The 17,790-nt window shown below is 37.2% G+C and overlaps 1 protein-coding gene across 1 annotated transcript in view; it reads right to left on the reverse strand.

The window, feature by feature from the left end:
- Window positions 1-5,478: 5,478 nt before the first annotated feature.
- Window positions 5,479-17,790, reverse strand: part of FBXO33 (F-box protein 33) — a 32,487-nt gene continuing 20,175 nt past the window's right edge. The window contains exons 2-4 of the mRNA XM_030319011.1: window positions 10,003-10,113; window positions 8,792-9,477; window positions 5,479-7,612 (exon numbers count right to left, since the gene is read on the reverse strand). Coding sequence (XP_030174871.1) covers window positions 7,341-7,612; window positions 8,792-9,477; window positions 10,003-10,113 — 1,069 coding nt within the window. The 3' untranslated portion in view covers window positions 5,479-7,340. The remainder of the gene's footprint in view (window positions 7,613-8,791; window positions 9,478-10,002; window positions 10,114-17,790) is intronic.

A 17,790-nucleotide genomic window follows, 5' to 3' on the forward strand; every position in this document is an offset into this window, starting at 1 on the left:
AGAGAATAGTGCTTTAAATTGAAATATTGATTGCAGTGACATATTAAAACATTCTGCTTACAACCTAACCTAGACTTTAAACTCTCAGTAGAGATTTGAGCCTCTTTCATCTTAACTGTGATGCATTCATCCATGAGTGAGAGAGAGGCTATATTCTGTCTTGCCTTGGTCACATTTTAGACTTGGCCAGATCATGAGCCAAATCAATAGTAAACATGCATTTATTGGTAATTTGGATCATACTGACATTTTCAATGATAAATATTTTAAAAATACAGACAAGAACAAAATAATATAATGAATTCCCTTTTATTTACTACCTAGATAGAGCAAACTTAACATTTACTATATATTTCTTTTCAAGAAAAAATGTCGCAGATGCAGTTGCCCTCATGCCCATACCAATTCTTGCTCTCATGCCCCAGAGGTGAGCACTCTTGTAAAGAGGACGTGAATGTTTTTTTTTCCAGTTAAATGTGTTTATTTATGATTTATTTTTCTTGCCTTTAAAAAATGTACATCAATATCATCATTACATGTATCCTTCAGCTGTTGGTTTTTTTCACTCAATATTATTTTGAGATCATCCATACTAATAAATGTATATCTAGTTAGTTCTTTTTGACTGCTGTATAGTATTCCACTCTGGATATGCACAACAAATTCATTCTCTTATTAATGGACATTAGGTTGCTGATTTTTTATGGTAATTATGTGGAAATAAGCATCTTAGTATTTGTTTCTTTGTCGTATAAGCAGTAGTTCTCTAGAGCTGTAGTTTTCAAATGGGTACATCCCTCCGAGTATGCAAAGAATTTCCAAGTAGTATGCTTTTGGGAAAGTTGCCAGCATTTTATCTTCAGTGTGTATTCTCTTCCAGAGATGTTCTTCCCAAGGATGAATTTATGAAGAAGATGCAGGTTCTTTTTCCTACCCTCCCTTTTGCAGTTATTCTTCTCCCATTTTACAAAAGAAACACATACCTTTAATGTGGTTCTAATGTCACTATGATGTGTCATACTAAGGTGTACAAACCTTTGAAACTCTAGAGAGACTATTTGAAATATTGGTGTCAGTACTGAGAAAGTAAATAATTCTAATGATTTCTTTCAACTGACTTATCTAAAATAATTTTAATTAAAAACATTCTTTTTCAGTTAAAAAAATTTTTTTAAATGTTTATTTTTGAGAGAGACAGAACAAGAACCAGAGAGGGGCAGAGGAGACACAGAATCTGAAGCAGGTTCCAGGCTCTGAGCTGTCAGCACAGAGCCTGATGCAGGGCTCAAACTCACAAACTGTGGGATCGTGACCTGAGCCTAAGTTGGATACTTAACTGACTAAGCCACCCAGGCACCCCCAATTTTTTTAAGGTAAGCTTTGTGCCCAACGCGGGGCTTGAACTCATGACACTAACATCAAGAGTCACATGCTTTACTGACTGAGCCAGCCAAGCACCCCTAAAATAATTTTTGATGATATTTCACTGTGTTTTTTTGGTCTTAAAATTTTAGGACTTTGAGGAATGAGTGCCACTGCTGTAACAAAACTCTTTGTCTTCCCATCTCCTTATTTATGGGAAAAAGATGTTTCAGTACTTGTGTTTATAAAAATGAAAAATAGGTAATGGAATTGATGTTGGACCTGACTCATTTCAGGAGCAAGTAACATCCATCCATGGAGTATGAATTGGAAAAAAACAAAAAACCCAAAAAAACCCACCAAAAAACTCCAGCCTCATTCATTAAGAAATACAGTTCTGGGGGGCTTGGCTGGCTCAGTTGGTAGAGCATGCAACCCTTGATCTTGTGGTTGTGAGGTCAAGCCCCATGTTGGACCTAGAACTTACTTAGAAAAGACACAGTTCTGATAAGTTATACCAATTTAAACTTATATTTTTGATTACTTATGCATTATGTATAAAAGCTAAATGTAGGAGAAAAAAGTTAACACAGCTTTCTAAAATTATACATGTTAAATTATATATATATATATATATATATATGTATATGTATTAAATGTTTATTAATTTTTGAGAGAGATTGAGAGCGAGCAGGGGAGGGGCAGAGAGAGCCAGAGACAGAATCCCAAGCAAGCTCCATCATGTCAGCACAGAGCCTGATGTGGGGCTCGATCCCATGAACTGTGCGATCATGACCTGAGCTGAAACCAAGAGTTGGATGCTTAACTGACTGAGCCACCCAGACGCCCCTATATTTTTGTTGCAGAAAATAATCCATGAAAGACTCATTAACAACGGTATATTATATTTTTATAAAAAGCTGTGGGATAATTGGAACGGTTATGTAGCAGTCTGGGTGAAATCAGGAGACAAACCACACAGTAAACAGGGAAAGCTTAATATAAAGAATTATACGATATTATATGATAAAAGAGTATAAAGAAACTCTGTATGGCCCCCTAGGTCTGAGGGTGGGCCCTCATGGTAGGACAACCTTGGAGTAGGGGGGTGTTCAGCCCTTCTTGGTGAGAATGTGGTTCAGCCCCTGGGACAGCAGAGAAGTTCTCTGTCCATGCTGCACGTGGGGAGCAGGCAAACGGCAACCAGTATGTAGTCGGAGTCAGGGTGACAGATGGGAGGCCTTCAGGGCCAGTGGGTGGGCCAGGCAATGGCAGCCCCATGAGTGACCCTTGGGATCAACAGGGCCAGTGTGCACACACTCCGGGCAGGCAGTGGGAGTCCAGGTGCTGGTGTAGGCAGGAGACTTTCAAAGCATGTGGGCCATGCAGCAGTTCTAGTTTCTGGGTCAGTAGGGCTGAAGGAAGGTCAGGCCAGGGCTGTAAGTCCACAGAAGCACTGTGTCTGATCCCATGGTTGGTGGTATTAGAGAATGTATCTAGAAGTGATATTTCTGGGTCATAGGGCAAAGGCAACTTCAACTTTACAAGATACTGTGAATTTGCTCTTAATTAATATTTTTTAAATATTTATTTTATTTTTATTTTTTTTCAATATATGAAGTTTATTGTCAAATTGGTTTCCATTTTTTTTTTCAATATATGAAGTTTATTTTAAATATTTATTTTTGAGACAGAGAGAGACAGCATGAGCAGGGGAGGGGTGGAGGGGAGGGGTGGAGAGAGAGAGACAGACAGAATCCGAAGCAGGCTCCAGGCTCTGAGCTGTCAGCACAGAGCCTGATGTGGGGCTTGAACTCACAGACTGTGAGCTCATGACCTGAGCCAAAGTCAGATGCTTAACCCACTGAGCCACCCAGGCACCCCTCAAATTTGCTCTTTAAAGCGGATATTCAGGTTCCAAATGTGTTTCCCTCTTCCTTGTCAACACTTGGCATTTTATTGCCCTCATTTGTGTAATTTTGTTATCTTTCAGACAGGAAGGATGATTCAACTGAAAATTTGTTCACAGTATACCTCCCATTTTCTTTTCACAACCAGCAGCCCAGGCTAGCTAGTAGATTGTACCAGAGTGATGCCCTTCCAGGCTGAGTTCTGGGGTGGCTAGGAGCCCTGGCTGGTTGCTTCCTGATGCTTTCATTTTCTTCTTGGCGTACAGCTAGAGTGGAGCCGGGTCTGACAGTGTGCCCTGGATAGAGAGTGGACTCGGGTACTCACTACTCGCCTGTGTGATGCAGAGGCTTTATTTGTCCATCAAGGGCAAGGAGTGTCTATGAAGCTGTGAGAGAAGTATGTCCCAAGTGTCCATGGAGCAGGTAGGAAGCCCAGGTGTGAAACCCCGGATGTAGCTGGTTGGTTGTGAGGGGCTTGGAAGCTCAGGCGTGGGAGGAGGGCTCCCTGCAGGTTTCTAACTGCTTGTGTATAAATCAGCTATTTTCTGTCTGTGGCTGGTGTGTGCTCTCAGTGGTCACTAAACTAGCTGCAGGGTTACGTGTGGGAGACTACAAATTAGAGCTTCGTCATTATTTTGAAATACCTCAGTGAAAAAAATCACTTGAATTTGAAATTAATTCACATTACAAGAAATCTCAACATTACGTTTACCATTATTATGTTTAGGGTTGTTAGATTTAAGTATAATTTTACCTGCATAAAGTTTTGAATGGTTGTGAAAAAAAAGTTTAAAAATTATCACCTATTTGTGGGGTGTTTCTCATTGATGACACTATTAAAAGTTTTAAGAGGTTACCAGTTAAAACATTTGACATTTTATTTGAAAGTTCTATACAAATTTAGTATTTTACCCCCAATCCTCTGCATTTTTTTTCTCATCAATTATATAATCAAACAATGATTCCCGCCCCCCCCACCTCCAGTTTTTTCTAGTTTATACCAGTGTGCTGTACAATGTATTCTGTATATGTCAGGACATGAAAAAGATTGGGAAGCATTGATATAAACATTGTGGTTTGATGGCTGGATGTTATTCACATTTGCTTGTGTGTTACTCCATTAGCACCACTTTATGTTACTGGCTTCATAAAGATCCCACCTGATTCATGCCATAAGCCCCAAGCAAGTTAGTTTCTGAATTTGTATGTTCAGCTATGAGCACACTGTCCTTACCAAGACCCATCCCACCGACTCCCTATCTTCTTTATTCCTAGGGTGGTGGGGGAAATGGGAAGGTAATTTTAGCTATGTAAATTTCATATAGTTCAGTAAACTAGGTTTTGAAAATATTTTATTTAATACATTTGCTCCAAGATGATCGTGTATGTCTCTGAGCTGCTAGGCTAACAACAGTTAAAACTTTTAGTGAAGAATCAGAGTTTTAGATAACTAACTTCAATCCCTAATTTTACACATGACAGAACTGAAGCTCAAGGGAGAGTCTGCTCATGTAGCATTAGAGCTTAGAGTATAAAACGTGCTGCCGCCTAGGTTAGTGCTCTACTATACCAAGCCTTCACTTGTATGCTATTCATAGATATTAACACATTTTTTTCGTACATTTTGGTTACTATTTTTGTATTTTAAATACATAAACATGTTGATTCACTCAAAAGAGATATGGTTAGGAAACAAGGAAGCAGTAGGTATAATGACAGTTGCTTGTGAACACCAGATTATTCCAAGATGAGGGAATGCCTAGAAAAGAGTCAGTGTCTGGAATGAGTAAGGAAAGATAGATGAAGGAAGAGAGCCATTTGCTTTCTCATAAATGACAGCTGTTTGTCTCAGCAAGCAAGAATAGAGATTACAAAGCCAAACTAAAGCAATATAGGGACTTATGAACTGCTTAATACTGGCATACTAAAGTATTTTTGCATCCAGTACAGGAACTGTAAAAAGTTCCTATATATAGTCTATAAATTAAGTTTTACCGTATCAGTAATGTATTCTAAATGCGTAATACACTTGGGTTTTGTGCTAACCAGCCTATTGTTTGCTCTTAAGCTTGTATTTTGCCAGTTAGTAAAACAAAACAAAAAAAAAATTGAGACGCTTCAAACTATTTAAGACTTTTTATGAACTATACCCAAATTTAAGCTTTGCTGTACCCGCCTACAATAGGAGCAACAGGAGCTAACATGATTATACATAATATAAGGATGATTGCAGTTTATTTAACACTAAAAGTTTTCATGCTTTGCATACAATAAAGTATATTACAATGATCACTTTTTAATGCTTTATTCGTTGATTAAAAGAATATACATTTAACATAAACCATACAACATCAGTCATCAGGTCAAACATTCAGCTGGTTTCCTTACAGTTTCTGTCAGGATTTATTTTATCCGATCACATTTATAAGATAAAATCTCACCACATCTGGCATTTACACACACTGTGCCAGTGGATTCACACTACTGATGTACATATAAAATCCTCATGGTATGTGCTCACTGGAGACAAAACAGTGCACACCTGTCAAAAGGTCATTTTAATATAAGATGGTAAAACCATTTGTAAAATACATATAAACTTTTTCCATAAATAGAATCATATCTGGACATCTGTTGCATAAATTGTGTTTCCAAAGCTTACAATAGAGCAGCCAGGTCTCAGCACTGCTGGGCACCCACGTTGGCTACTTACTTTATTATTGCAGACTGTCCTTTAACATTAAATGCACAACATTCGTACCACTTAAAACTGGGGTCAGGTGGAAGTCTCACAGAGACCACGTCTGTACCGCGGTTGCCCTGAAACAGTTAAATCGGCTTTTAAAGCCTCTCAGATATAACAAGGTTTTAAAACATACTTCATGGAATGTTCTTCATGTATCATAGCAGCTCATACCTGTGATAGAACAAGTTTTCAGTTTTTCCTTTCTTTCCTTTACATTCACTATTCACAGTGAAACAGGTGCATGGTTTTTTTTTCTTTTTTTTGTTTTGTTTTTTTCAGAGTTCTGAGGTTGCTGACTGAGCCACAGCACAGCTGTGTACCACAGGTCGAAATTCGACCTTAAATATTACAATCTAGCAGTATCTGGCTGGCCAGAGTGGGCCGGCCCCTGCCAGCATGTGGGCACTTCTTCAGTTAAGTCTATTCTTTGGCAGCTGACACGCGCGCTGACAGAGAAAAATCCAGTGACTCGTTGCTAGGGATTTCACGACTAATGTTTGTTTGCAAGCATATGTGTTTACAGCTCGGTTTTTTAAAGATTTTGCTTTAGGAGGTTTTACCCTGGAATACAGTTTCTTCCTCCACTATTTGAAATCTGGGCTAAAAAGCTAACTTGAATGTATAATGTAATTGATGAATAAATTATGTCAGATATAGTTTTTAAAAAGTCTAACAATTTGAGTATTCACATTTAGGTAAATGCATTTTTTTAAAAAAAAGGATTAAGCAGTGTTCTAACCTAGTACTATACAAAATTCTGAATGGTAATTGGTGATGTCAACTATTATATATGTAATGAAAGTTAAAGTCTTGGCTTTTCTGTTAAAGATAACTCATTTGGGATCATACTATCCTCCCTTCTTCCATTTCAAATAAGAATTAATGAAATGCTGTCACAATGCATGAATGCGGTGCATTGCATACAAATCCACCAGGCTATGGATATATATCTATATATGTATAAAAATATTTTGGCTCCTGAGCTCTGAACTCTGACACACAAAGAATAAAAACATCAAAAGGCAGAGTAACTCAGTGAAAAATAAAGTTAGCCAGCAACCTCAGACAACCTTCGGTTGTATATCCTTAAGGTTGGATAACAAGTCCATTAACCGTGAAAGCCCTATACACTGTCACTTTGAACTTCTAAACCAATACCCGACTACGTTCTTTGATCAAGAAGTAGAATATACATATATAATTCTATAAAGCTAATACTGATTAAACACAGCACAAAGGGATTAATTCACACTACTGAAAAAAAACATAATAGGACCCTACTTGCATATGTAACCACAGGAATTGTACATTTTTAAAAAAAGCTAAATGTCTTCGCTGAAGCTCTGCATCTCTCTGTAAAAATGACGATTTGGTTCAGTGAAGACACTGAGTGATTCGATGTCCATGACCGCGTGCCAAGGTTGACCCAGGCCCAGGGATACCTGCTCAATAAGGTTATGCACTGGATCCACATCCTGGTCGGCCAGTTCACCTTGGTCAAAATCAATGCTTTCTTCAGTGACTTCAAGTACTTTTAGATCAGAGCCACGAAGACGAGCAATGGCAATGAGGTTGTGTGCCCACACTGTATAACCTTAAAAATAAACAAAAGATGAGAACTGTCATTTCCTTGCATTTTATTTTGTCTATTTGATAAGTTAGTCCTTTCCACAAACTTGTATGTCACTTATTACTTTGGCCCTTTTCCTTTAAAAATATATTGAGATTGGAAAAGGAAGTATGATTGTTTAGCTCAGGAAAAAAAAAAAAAAAAGACTAAGTTTGATATTGTTTCCAAAACCATCACCGTGGGTGGTGCATTGGTAGGTGCTGTAATCCTATTCTGATTATCACTGCACTTAGTAAGATTGAGGACATTTAAAGTATAACTAGCTTTGGATAGTGCTGTATCATAAATTTTTATTTCATACATATGTATCCATTAACAATACATACGAAACTGTTGTTTTTAGTTACTAAAAAAATCCTTTCCTATGATGCTTCACTGTCCAAAGTTATGAAGTGACACTTCAAAGCTAAAATTGTTAATTGTGAGTAGAAAATATGTGAAGTATAAAACAGTCACAGAAACTTGTACTAACTTGAGGATATTGATGATCTCTGGGAAAGAATAAAGGGGAGTGGATGACAGGGGCTTTGGCTGTATCTAATTTCTAATTTCTTAAAAGAAAAAAAAAGGTTACACTGGCTGAAATTAACCTTTCAATAACCTGGTATTTCTTTGTCTGTAAAAAATCCCTATTTTATTATCTTTAATACTGATCTATTCTTTGCTGCTACCTCTGGCCAAATTACGAAGCAAAACTTGAACAGAAAGACACACACGGTCCTACACTAATGCAGGCTCAAAATTAATTTAAAAACATAATAAAACACAACTAATAAAGTGAGTTTAAGACATTCATATAGTCTTTCTGTTTTGTATTCTGTAAATGTGTTACATGTTCCAGAAAAGGAAGTAAAATGTTCTTCTACTTGTCAGAATAGCAACTCTCTCTAAATGAGAATAGTTAACATTAAAATGAAAGGCATCGGTAAGAAAAAAAGCATATACCCATTTAATGGAACCATTGTTTAAAAAATATCATACAAATTAGTATGTTAAAATCTAGAATCTAGAAGATGAGGCAGCAAGCAATAAAGAAATCATACTTTCTCCTTCTGTATTATGGTGTTAAGAGATCTTGTGATTAGGGGAAGAAACATATCTACTGCAAGTAGATCTGTTTGTTTTCTTAGATAAATCACCTACCGTGAATTGCCAGAAGAGAGAGCTTTGTGCACCTCCATGCTAATAAAACCAATGGATCTTCATTTCGGTTGTCACTAAGATCTGGAAAACCAGACGTGTCAATCACATCATTCATTAATATAAAATGAGTGAGGAACTTATCATACTGCCTGGATATAAGATCAACAATAGCTCCTGAAACACAAGTGATGTAGCTGTCAAAATGAATCCTCTCTAGTGGTATACTGGGTTTCAGAATCTTTAACATATCTTCACTCTTGATATCAAAGGCCATTATATAGACCCGGAGGCTGGTGCTCTTTCGTGACAAGGCTTTCCAATGCTCATCATTTGGCATGTTGTCCAGAGACTTGTGCATCACGGAAACGTTGTGGACCAGGAGAGACAGTCGCTGCAAAGGCACATGGTTGCTATCGGTTAAGACTCTTGCCATCTCGGCTGTAAAGTCACAGAAATCCAGGGCAAGTGAGCGTAGATTCACAAATCGCTCCAGTTCGACTGTGGTGATCAGGGTGCTGTTACCAGGAATATTGTTGTCCAGCAAACTCAGGTGCTCCATGGTGTTGGCAATAGAGTTTGAGAGAGATGACAGTGAGGTTGGGGTTACTATTTCCAGCATAAACCCACAGGACAGCCATTTCAGTTGCCTACTATTACTCAGTATTTCTTCAAACAGCTGCTGAATTCTGTAAGAACACATGCCACAATGATCCTGTTAACATTTAGCTCTAACCTCTAAACACTGACTTTTGAAAGTGGGCAATGAAATGGCATGCAATGCTGAGATCCATTTTCTCTCAGTAAATGTCTATCCAACACATAAATAGTATTACCATATTATTTCTACCATTAAAATTCACATTAAAATATAATGAATAAACTCTATTAAACACATAAAAATACGTTCTTTACCCTAGGAAAGCAGCATTTTGCAACAGTATGGTAGAAAAGATTGATGATATACAATTTATGTTACAGAGAAGGCAAACAGATAAATAGCAGTTTTAAATCATAATAATTACCCAAATTCTATGATTTGTCTTAAAGATTTATGCTGTGGAATGGCATATTTTATAGTTAAAATATTTCCAATTTATAGGACATATGTTCTTCTTAGAAAAAATATTACTCTTCTCATTGTATCTTATAATTTCTCAGAAAAAACAAATTATTACTAATGTAAACCCCCTTCCACTAACTATACAACTTACTGTTTAATTTTTTTGCCATCAGGGTCCACCTTGCTGAGGTATGTATTTGACAAACTTCCTTGCTGTTGTAGAACACTTATGTCTCCAAAAAGGCTAAACTTCTGGAGGTTCCTACAAGAAAAGTAATTTAAAATGACTGTCTAACTAAATAATATGTAAAAATATAAATATTAAAAATAGAAAATAGAAGGGATACCTAGAAAAGTTTCTACCTTATAACTCACTTAGAATCCAATGAACTACTTTCAGATTGTTTTTTACACACAATGAAAAGCAACATAATACAAGAACGGCATAAGCTTTGCAAAATGAAGACTGAGGTATAAAGCTTAGTTCCAGAAATCAATATTTTAATGACCATGGAAAAATGTTTATGCATTGTTTTCCTGATTTTATTCAGTTGTCTGTTTTCTTACATGTAACTGAGCTTCTTGAAGATGATTCTTATTTTTTTTTTAATTTAATGTTTATTTGAGAGAGAGCAAGAGAGTGAGCATGAGTGGGGGAAGGGCGGAGAGCGAGGGAGACACAGAATACAAAGCAGGCTTCAGGCTCTGAGCTGTCAGCACAGAGCCCGAGGCGGGGCTCGAACCCATGAACTGTGAGATCATGGGCTGAAGTCGGACGCCTAGCTGACTGAGCCACACAGGCGCCCTAAAGATGATTATTTTGAATTGTCAGGCAATTCATAGATCTCTATTTCCTTGGGGATGGTTACTTGAGCTTTATTAGTTTCCTTTGGTGGTTCCATGTTTGCCTGATTTTTAATGATCTATGTGGTCTTGAATCGGTGTCTTGTGTATCTGGGGGAGCAAATACTTCTTCCAGTTTTTATAGACAAGTTTGACCTCCTCCTATTGGGTCTCTAGACTGTGAGATTGCATCCAGGACCACATTCAAGTTGGTGAAGCCAAGTCACATGGCTGCTGCTGGACCTGCACTGGGGTCTATGGTTTGTGGACCCCATTACCAGACACCTTGGCAGGTGTGGATCCTGTCTGGTCTCCTGGTGGACAGGACTGCCTCTGAGTCCTTTGTCAGTAGGGCTGGTGCTGGGACAAAGGTCTGCTATTAGGTCTGCAAACAGCTGCCAGTTACTAGGTGTGTGGGCAGGAGTGATTTCCACCAGATCCCTGAGATAGGCTCCTATTCTGGGACTCAGGGAGGGCAGGGGTGCCCAGGATGCAGCTGAGAGGGGCTAGAACTGAGTGTCAGGGTTGTTTCAGGGTCCATGGCTGGGACCAGATTCTGCAGGCCTGTGTCTGGGGGCACTGACAAGTGTGCCATCTGCTGGGTTTTTAGGTGTGTGGGACTGCCCTCAGACCATGGCTGAATAAGGATGGAGTTCGTTCATAGGGCTGCTTCAGGATACAGTTAGACCAACGTTGGCAGGTCTGCCCTGAGGCACAAGGAGGCTTGTCTCCCAACAGGTTCCTGGGCAAGCAGGAATATTCCTGATCACAGGTGCACACAAACCTGAATTCTGTATTGCCTTGATTAAAAATTCCTAAGGGATCATACCCCTAACTGGCTATCAGAAACAGGCAAATGGCTAGCTTGGTACAGTAAGATCCTTCAAAATGTGGTTCAAAAAATGCTATACTGGGCTACTTACTATTCTTTAAATGTAATACTATTCCCTCTCCTGGTCTGCCTGGTAAACTTCTATTCAGCCTTCTGAATAGATACCTGAATGCCAACTACTCTATCAAAGCCTTTTCTGAGGCAATCCTCTCAGCCTCTGTAGTTTTAGCCATTTCTTGGGACTTTATAAAATGTCTTTATTAAACGGTAATATGCTTTACTATGATTTGTTACCTCTCTCATTAAAGGGGTAAACTCTTGTTTCTTATAAGTACCTAGCAATAATTTTTGGCACAAGATAGGTGTTCAATGAATATCTGTTAAACAAATGAATATTTTGGGAAGGTAAGCTCAAGAGTTACCTAAATAGAAATAGTAATCAAAACCGTAATATAAATGAAAACAATGGGAAATAGATACATAAGGGGAGGTGGGCCTGGGATAGATTTTGTAAAGATAATCACATCAGAGAATTATTTTAAGGGTAATGTTTTCAATTGACTTAAAAAAAATGTTTTCTTCTGGATAGATCTTCTATGTAAAGGGAGATTAAAGATTAGTTTATGAGTATTGACAGCTATTAACAATAATTATGTTCTCCATTACTTTGACTTTTTTTCCTATCAGGAGTTCTTTTATGAAATAGAGAACTAAATCTCCTTTAAAGGGAGACAGTAAGGAAAAGGTTAGCACCTCAAAGGGCTTAGAAACATTTCTTCATATAGTTCCATAGAACAGTAAGGTGATAATACCAGGTGAGTAGAAAATATTTCACTGAGTTTACTACCAAGATGCCTCCACAAATGTATTTAAATTTATCATTTATGAAAAGATAAAAAAATCTTTTCACAAATAAAATATATTTTAAGGGACCCGTGACAGATGGAAACCAACCTGAATTATTAATTTCATACTAGTGATATTCTTCTTGTCATATTCTAAATCTGCACCATGTAATATGGGGAATATAGTTACTAAATACTTGAAACATGGCTAGTCAGAGCTGAGGTGTGCTCTAAGTATAAAAATACATTTAGAAGACTTAATACAAAAACTATAAAATCTCATTAATATTTTATATTGGTCACATATTCAAATGATAATATTTGGATATATTAGGTCAAATATACTAAAGTTAATTTCATCATTTCTTTTTACTATTTAATGTGGCTACTTGAAAAATTTAAATCACGTGTGGTCTGTATTATATTTTTGTTGTACAGTGCTGCTCTAAAGAATACAATGTGCAGGGGCACCTGGGTGGCTCAGTCAGTTCAGGGTCTGAGTCTTGATTTCAGCTCAGGTCATGATCTCGTGGTTTGGGCCATGCTGGGCTCTGTGCCTACAGCTGGGAGCCTGCTTGAGATTCATTCTCTCTCTCTCTCTCTCTCTCTCTCTCTCTCTCTCTCTCTCTCTCTCTCCCCCCTCTACTCCCCTGCTTGCATGCTCTCTCTCTCTCTCTCTCTCTCAAAATAAATAAACAAAAAGAATATAATGTGCATATTCTAGTTTTCTGGTTAGCTTCATTTAAAAACATACTGTCATCAGCAGAAATATAATTAAGGGTATATAGCTAATACTGCTGGTTTTATGGTTAAAATATTTAGCGGAACACCCACATCACTTTTCAGCTTTCTGACTATATGTAACAATATAAACTCTAAGACCAATGAGTAGTTTTTAACTATAAAAAAGTAGGAGGTGACTTCAGAAAATGTTATATATAATTAAAAAAAATTCTACAACTCCAAACACACCTTGACTATACTGCCAATGTATATTGCAGATATTATAAAGTACGTATAAAAAAACATGTGGTCTTCCTCCACCTCTCCTATTAACTCAAATACAAGTCAAATCCATCAACTTGAAAAAACGTACAAATGATCAAGAGGAAAACCAGTTTGAATGAATGGAGCAAATAAGTTCACCTTTCTTCACCTGTGATGTCATCTCTAACTTTCCACTGAGTGTAACTCATTTATCTTGAAGACATCATATTTAATCTCCACTGCTATTTGTATCTCAGACGTGGAAAAAAGCAACCTGCCAGCACGACTGATTCAAGTTTGTTTATTTTGAGAGAGAGCAAGTAAGAGAGAGCGTGGGGGAGGGGCAGAGAGAGACTCCCAAGCAGGCTCTGTGTTATCAGTGCAGAGCCCGATGTGGGGCTCCATCTCATGAACCCTGAAATCATGACCTGAGCCAAAACCAAGAGTCGGAAGCTTGGGGGCAACCAAGCACCCCGGCCATGACTGATTCAAAAGCAAGTCCTCCCCAGGAAGGAGAAATCCTCATTTTTTCATTCTCTTGAGAGAAACAGGAATGGAAAGATATATAGGCAGGTGAAATGAAATTAACCATGAATTATATATGTCTACATGGCAAGTTTTCTCCACTTATTAACTAACAATTAGGCTCCCAAAATTTAAGATGACTAGGCTGGTGTTTATTTTTTTACTTTTCCCAAACATTTCAATCTGTATCACTGGCATCAAGGTCTGGTTATTACTTTCTTCCTGCCTTCGTCTGTCCCTGCTATAGTGGAGAAAGAGATCATCCACATTCTATCTTCTCTTCTGTCCTTCTCTAATCTCCTTTTTTCTACTACTTCAATCTATTTAGTCCAAACATTTTCTTAAGTATAATTATCAGAGACTCCTACATATCAAGGTGCCACAAGTGGAACTGGGAGTTCATTTAATGAATTGTGGTTTTACTTTTGCTGTTCTATATGTGGTAAATAAAGAACACCTATCTCCCAGATGGAATATACAAGTCTGTATATATGAAACAAACAAACAAACAAACAAACAAACAACCAAACAAAAAAACAACCAAACAAACAAAAAAAAAAGCAGAAAAACTGTCTTTCACAATCATGGCTAATAGCCAAAACTATCAACAAAAAGTTTTGACATTTTTGACAATTCTTGGCATTATGGTGACTATATTCCATCAGAGTTATTAGCACATAAAAGTACACTTTCCCCCCAATTTCTTTATGTCACTTCACAGATGTTATTTGGTTTTAATGAATCTAAATCATAAAACATTTTTTCTATTTCTACTTTCCTTTTCAGTTGTGACTAAAATTATTTCTTGCTATGTAATCAAATAATCTATTACCCAAAAATGACTTCACAACTCCTAGTACTACAAATTTGTATAAAATATTTTGTCTTTTTAATTCCCACATCAAATTTATTTATCCCTCCCAACCCAATAGCTTTCTTTCCCTGGCTGGAATCTATTTACCAAGTAATGCTCATTGCTAAGCTCACAGTATTAGGTAATGCTGCTAAAAAAATATTTATATAAATAATATATAAATATACTAAATAATATAATTTATATTATAAAAATAATATATATATATTTATATAATTTTATAATTATATATTATATAAATAATATAATTTATATAATAAATTATATAAATAATAATTTATGTTTTTTTAACATAAAATATTTATGTTAAATATTATATATATTAAATATTACATTATAACCAGCAAGAATAATGTTATCCATATTTGTAAAAGGTTGCTCAGGAGAAATAAAGGTGGTGTTTGAAAGAGCACTGAATGAGAAATCAAGTGTCCAAAATGCAAAAAATCCACTGACTACAGTTTTGTGAAATAAAATAATTTTTAAGTTATTTAAAAAGACAAAAACAGGGGCGCCTGGGTGGCGCAGTCGGTTAAGCGTCCGACTTCAGCCAGGTCACGATCTCGCGGTCCGTGAGTTCGAGCCCCGCGTCAGGCTCTGGGCTGATGGCTCGGAGCCTGGAGCCTGTTTCCGATTCTGTGTCTCCCTCTCTCTCTGCCCCTCCCCCGTTCATGCTCTGTCTCTCTCTGTCCCAAAAATAAATAAAAAACGTTGAAAAAAAAAAAAAAGACAAAAACCTATCACTTTAGCAACATCTAATTTCTTCCTCTAAACATGATGATACTTTAATCATATTATTTAAAATCTTGCTCTAAGTTAAGTTCTCATATCACTAAACCTCTGGTCTAAGTCATCTTCACCTGTAAAGTTCTCTGATTCTATAAATTCCTAGTCATCGAACTGAGCGCTGAGTGAAAGGGTTCAGTTAGAAATAAAAACAAAGAGAGTAAATGAGTATTAACCATTTTCTCCCATAAATTTAAAACTCTTTTGTCATTCTGGCTCAAATGACCACCCATCTCTTTTGGGTTATTCTTGAAATTTAACAGCTACAATATATGCCTGCAGTATTGGCTCAATTTATTTGCAGAGTTTCTAAGACTTTTAGCATTACTACTTTTAATGAGAATAACATTTTCAACTATAAGACTACTCAAATTAATTGGTCTTGGAATGATGAATAGGAGTCTCTCACTGATAGATTTTAAAGCATTATTCATTTATATAAATTTAAACTGAATTATTTTATCCACAGACTGATTTATATTATACTTGGGGTTAGGATGGAAAAGGAATGAGTGAAAAGTAGCTTAGCTACTAATATAAATCTTGATGATCTCTATTTTCTGATGAACATTATCTACTTACCAATTTTTAAAATTTCAATGTGTGTTAAGAAATAATATTGTTATGAAATAGCAAAAAAAAAAGACAAATTTAATAAGGAAAACTAGTTTACAGTTTTATAAAATTAAAAATCACGATAATCTAAAATACATCCAGATGAGGGGCGCCTGGGTGGCGCAGTCGGTTAAGCGTCCAACTTCAGCCAGGTCACGATCTCGCGGTCCGTGAGTTCGAGCCCCGCGTCAGGCTCTGGGCGGATGGCTCGGAGCCTGGACCCTGTTTCCGATTCTGTGTCTCCCTCTCTCTCTGCCCCTCCCCCGTTCATGCTCTGTCTCTCTCTGTCCCAAAAATAAATAAAAACGTTGAAAAAAATTAAAAAAAAAATAAAATAAAATACATCCAGATGATACAAAAATTGGGCTTTACAGTTCGTGGGGTCCATCCTAGAAACTGATGGTAAAATGCCGAGTTCATGTGCACTTTCTGGAAGAAGGATCACTAGCTTTCATCAGCTCTTCACAGATTAACCAAAAAAGATTAGGTACCAATGATGTAGGCCTAGAGTCCTGTAGGGATATTTACACACACACACACACACACACACACACACACACACACACACACCACTAAAACAACAAAAATTCTAGATCTGTCGACAGTTAGAAGATATTATTAACCACATTTACCAATGTATATCCCTTATCAAAACTGCCAGATTTTAGGAGCTACTTCTATGTGTATGTAAGGTCAGAAAGAACAAGCAGATGTCAACCAATGACAGAGATTACTATAAAAGATTCACACAAAAGTAGGTTAGAGAATCAAAATAAGTATAATAAGACGAACACCTAATTTATTTTGGGCCTAGAGGGCTGAGTGTTTGTCACTTTTGCTGGCAAGCTTTCATATTCCAAGAAAAAGCCTTTCTATCAGAAATGCCACTTTTTAAAAATGTTTACTTTTGATAGAGAGGAGAATGAGAATGAGTCGGGGAGTGGAAAGGGAGGGGGACAGAGGGTCTAAAAGGAGCTCTGCACTGACAGCAGAGAGCCCAATGCAGGTGTCAAACTCGTGAAGCTGCAAGATCATGACTTGAGCTGAAGTCCGACACTTAACAGACTCAGCCACCCAGACGGCCCAGAAATGCCACTTCTCAATCAAATCACAGCTGTCAAAACTACCACCACCACAAAAAACCCCAGAGTTTCCCAGTTTTTAGAGAAAATAAAAATGCTTTACTTCGGAAACTCTTTTTTTAGTGTTTATTTATTTTGAGAGGGAGGGAGAGAGAGAGAGAGAGAGAGAGAGAGAGAGAGAGAGAGAGAGAGTGAGCGCGAGAGAGAGCGCATGAACAGGGAAGGGGCAGAAAGAGAGGGAGAAAGAGAATCCCAAGTAGGCTCCATGCCCAGCAAGGAGCCCTATGCAAGGCTTGATCCCACAACCGTGAGATTATGACTGGAGCCAAAATTAAGAGTCAGACTCTCTTTTCCCCTTTGGATATTCTTTCCTGCTTTGTTGAAGATTAAGCATATAAGTGTGGGTTTATTTCTGGGTTTTATATTCTGTTCCATTGCTCTGTGTCTATATTTGTGCCAGTACTGTACTATTTTGATTACTACAACTTTGTATCATAACTTGAAGTCCAGAATTGTGATACCTCCAGTTTTGTTCTTTCTTAGGGTTGCT

Source organism: Lynx canadensis, chromosome B3 (genome assembly GCF_007474595.2).
Source record: "Lynx canadensis isolate LIC74 chromosome B3, mLynCan4.pri.v2, whole genome shotgun sequence".
NCBI classification, from domain to species: Eukaryota; Metazoa; Chordata; class Mammalia; order Carnivora; family Felidae; genus Lynx; species Lynx canadensis.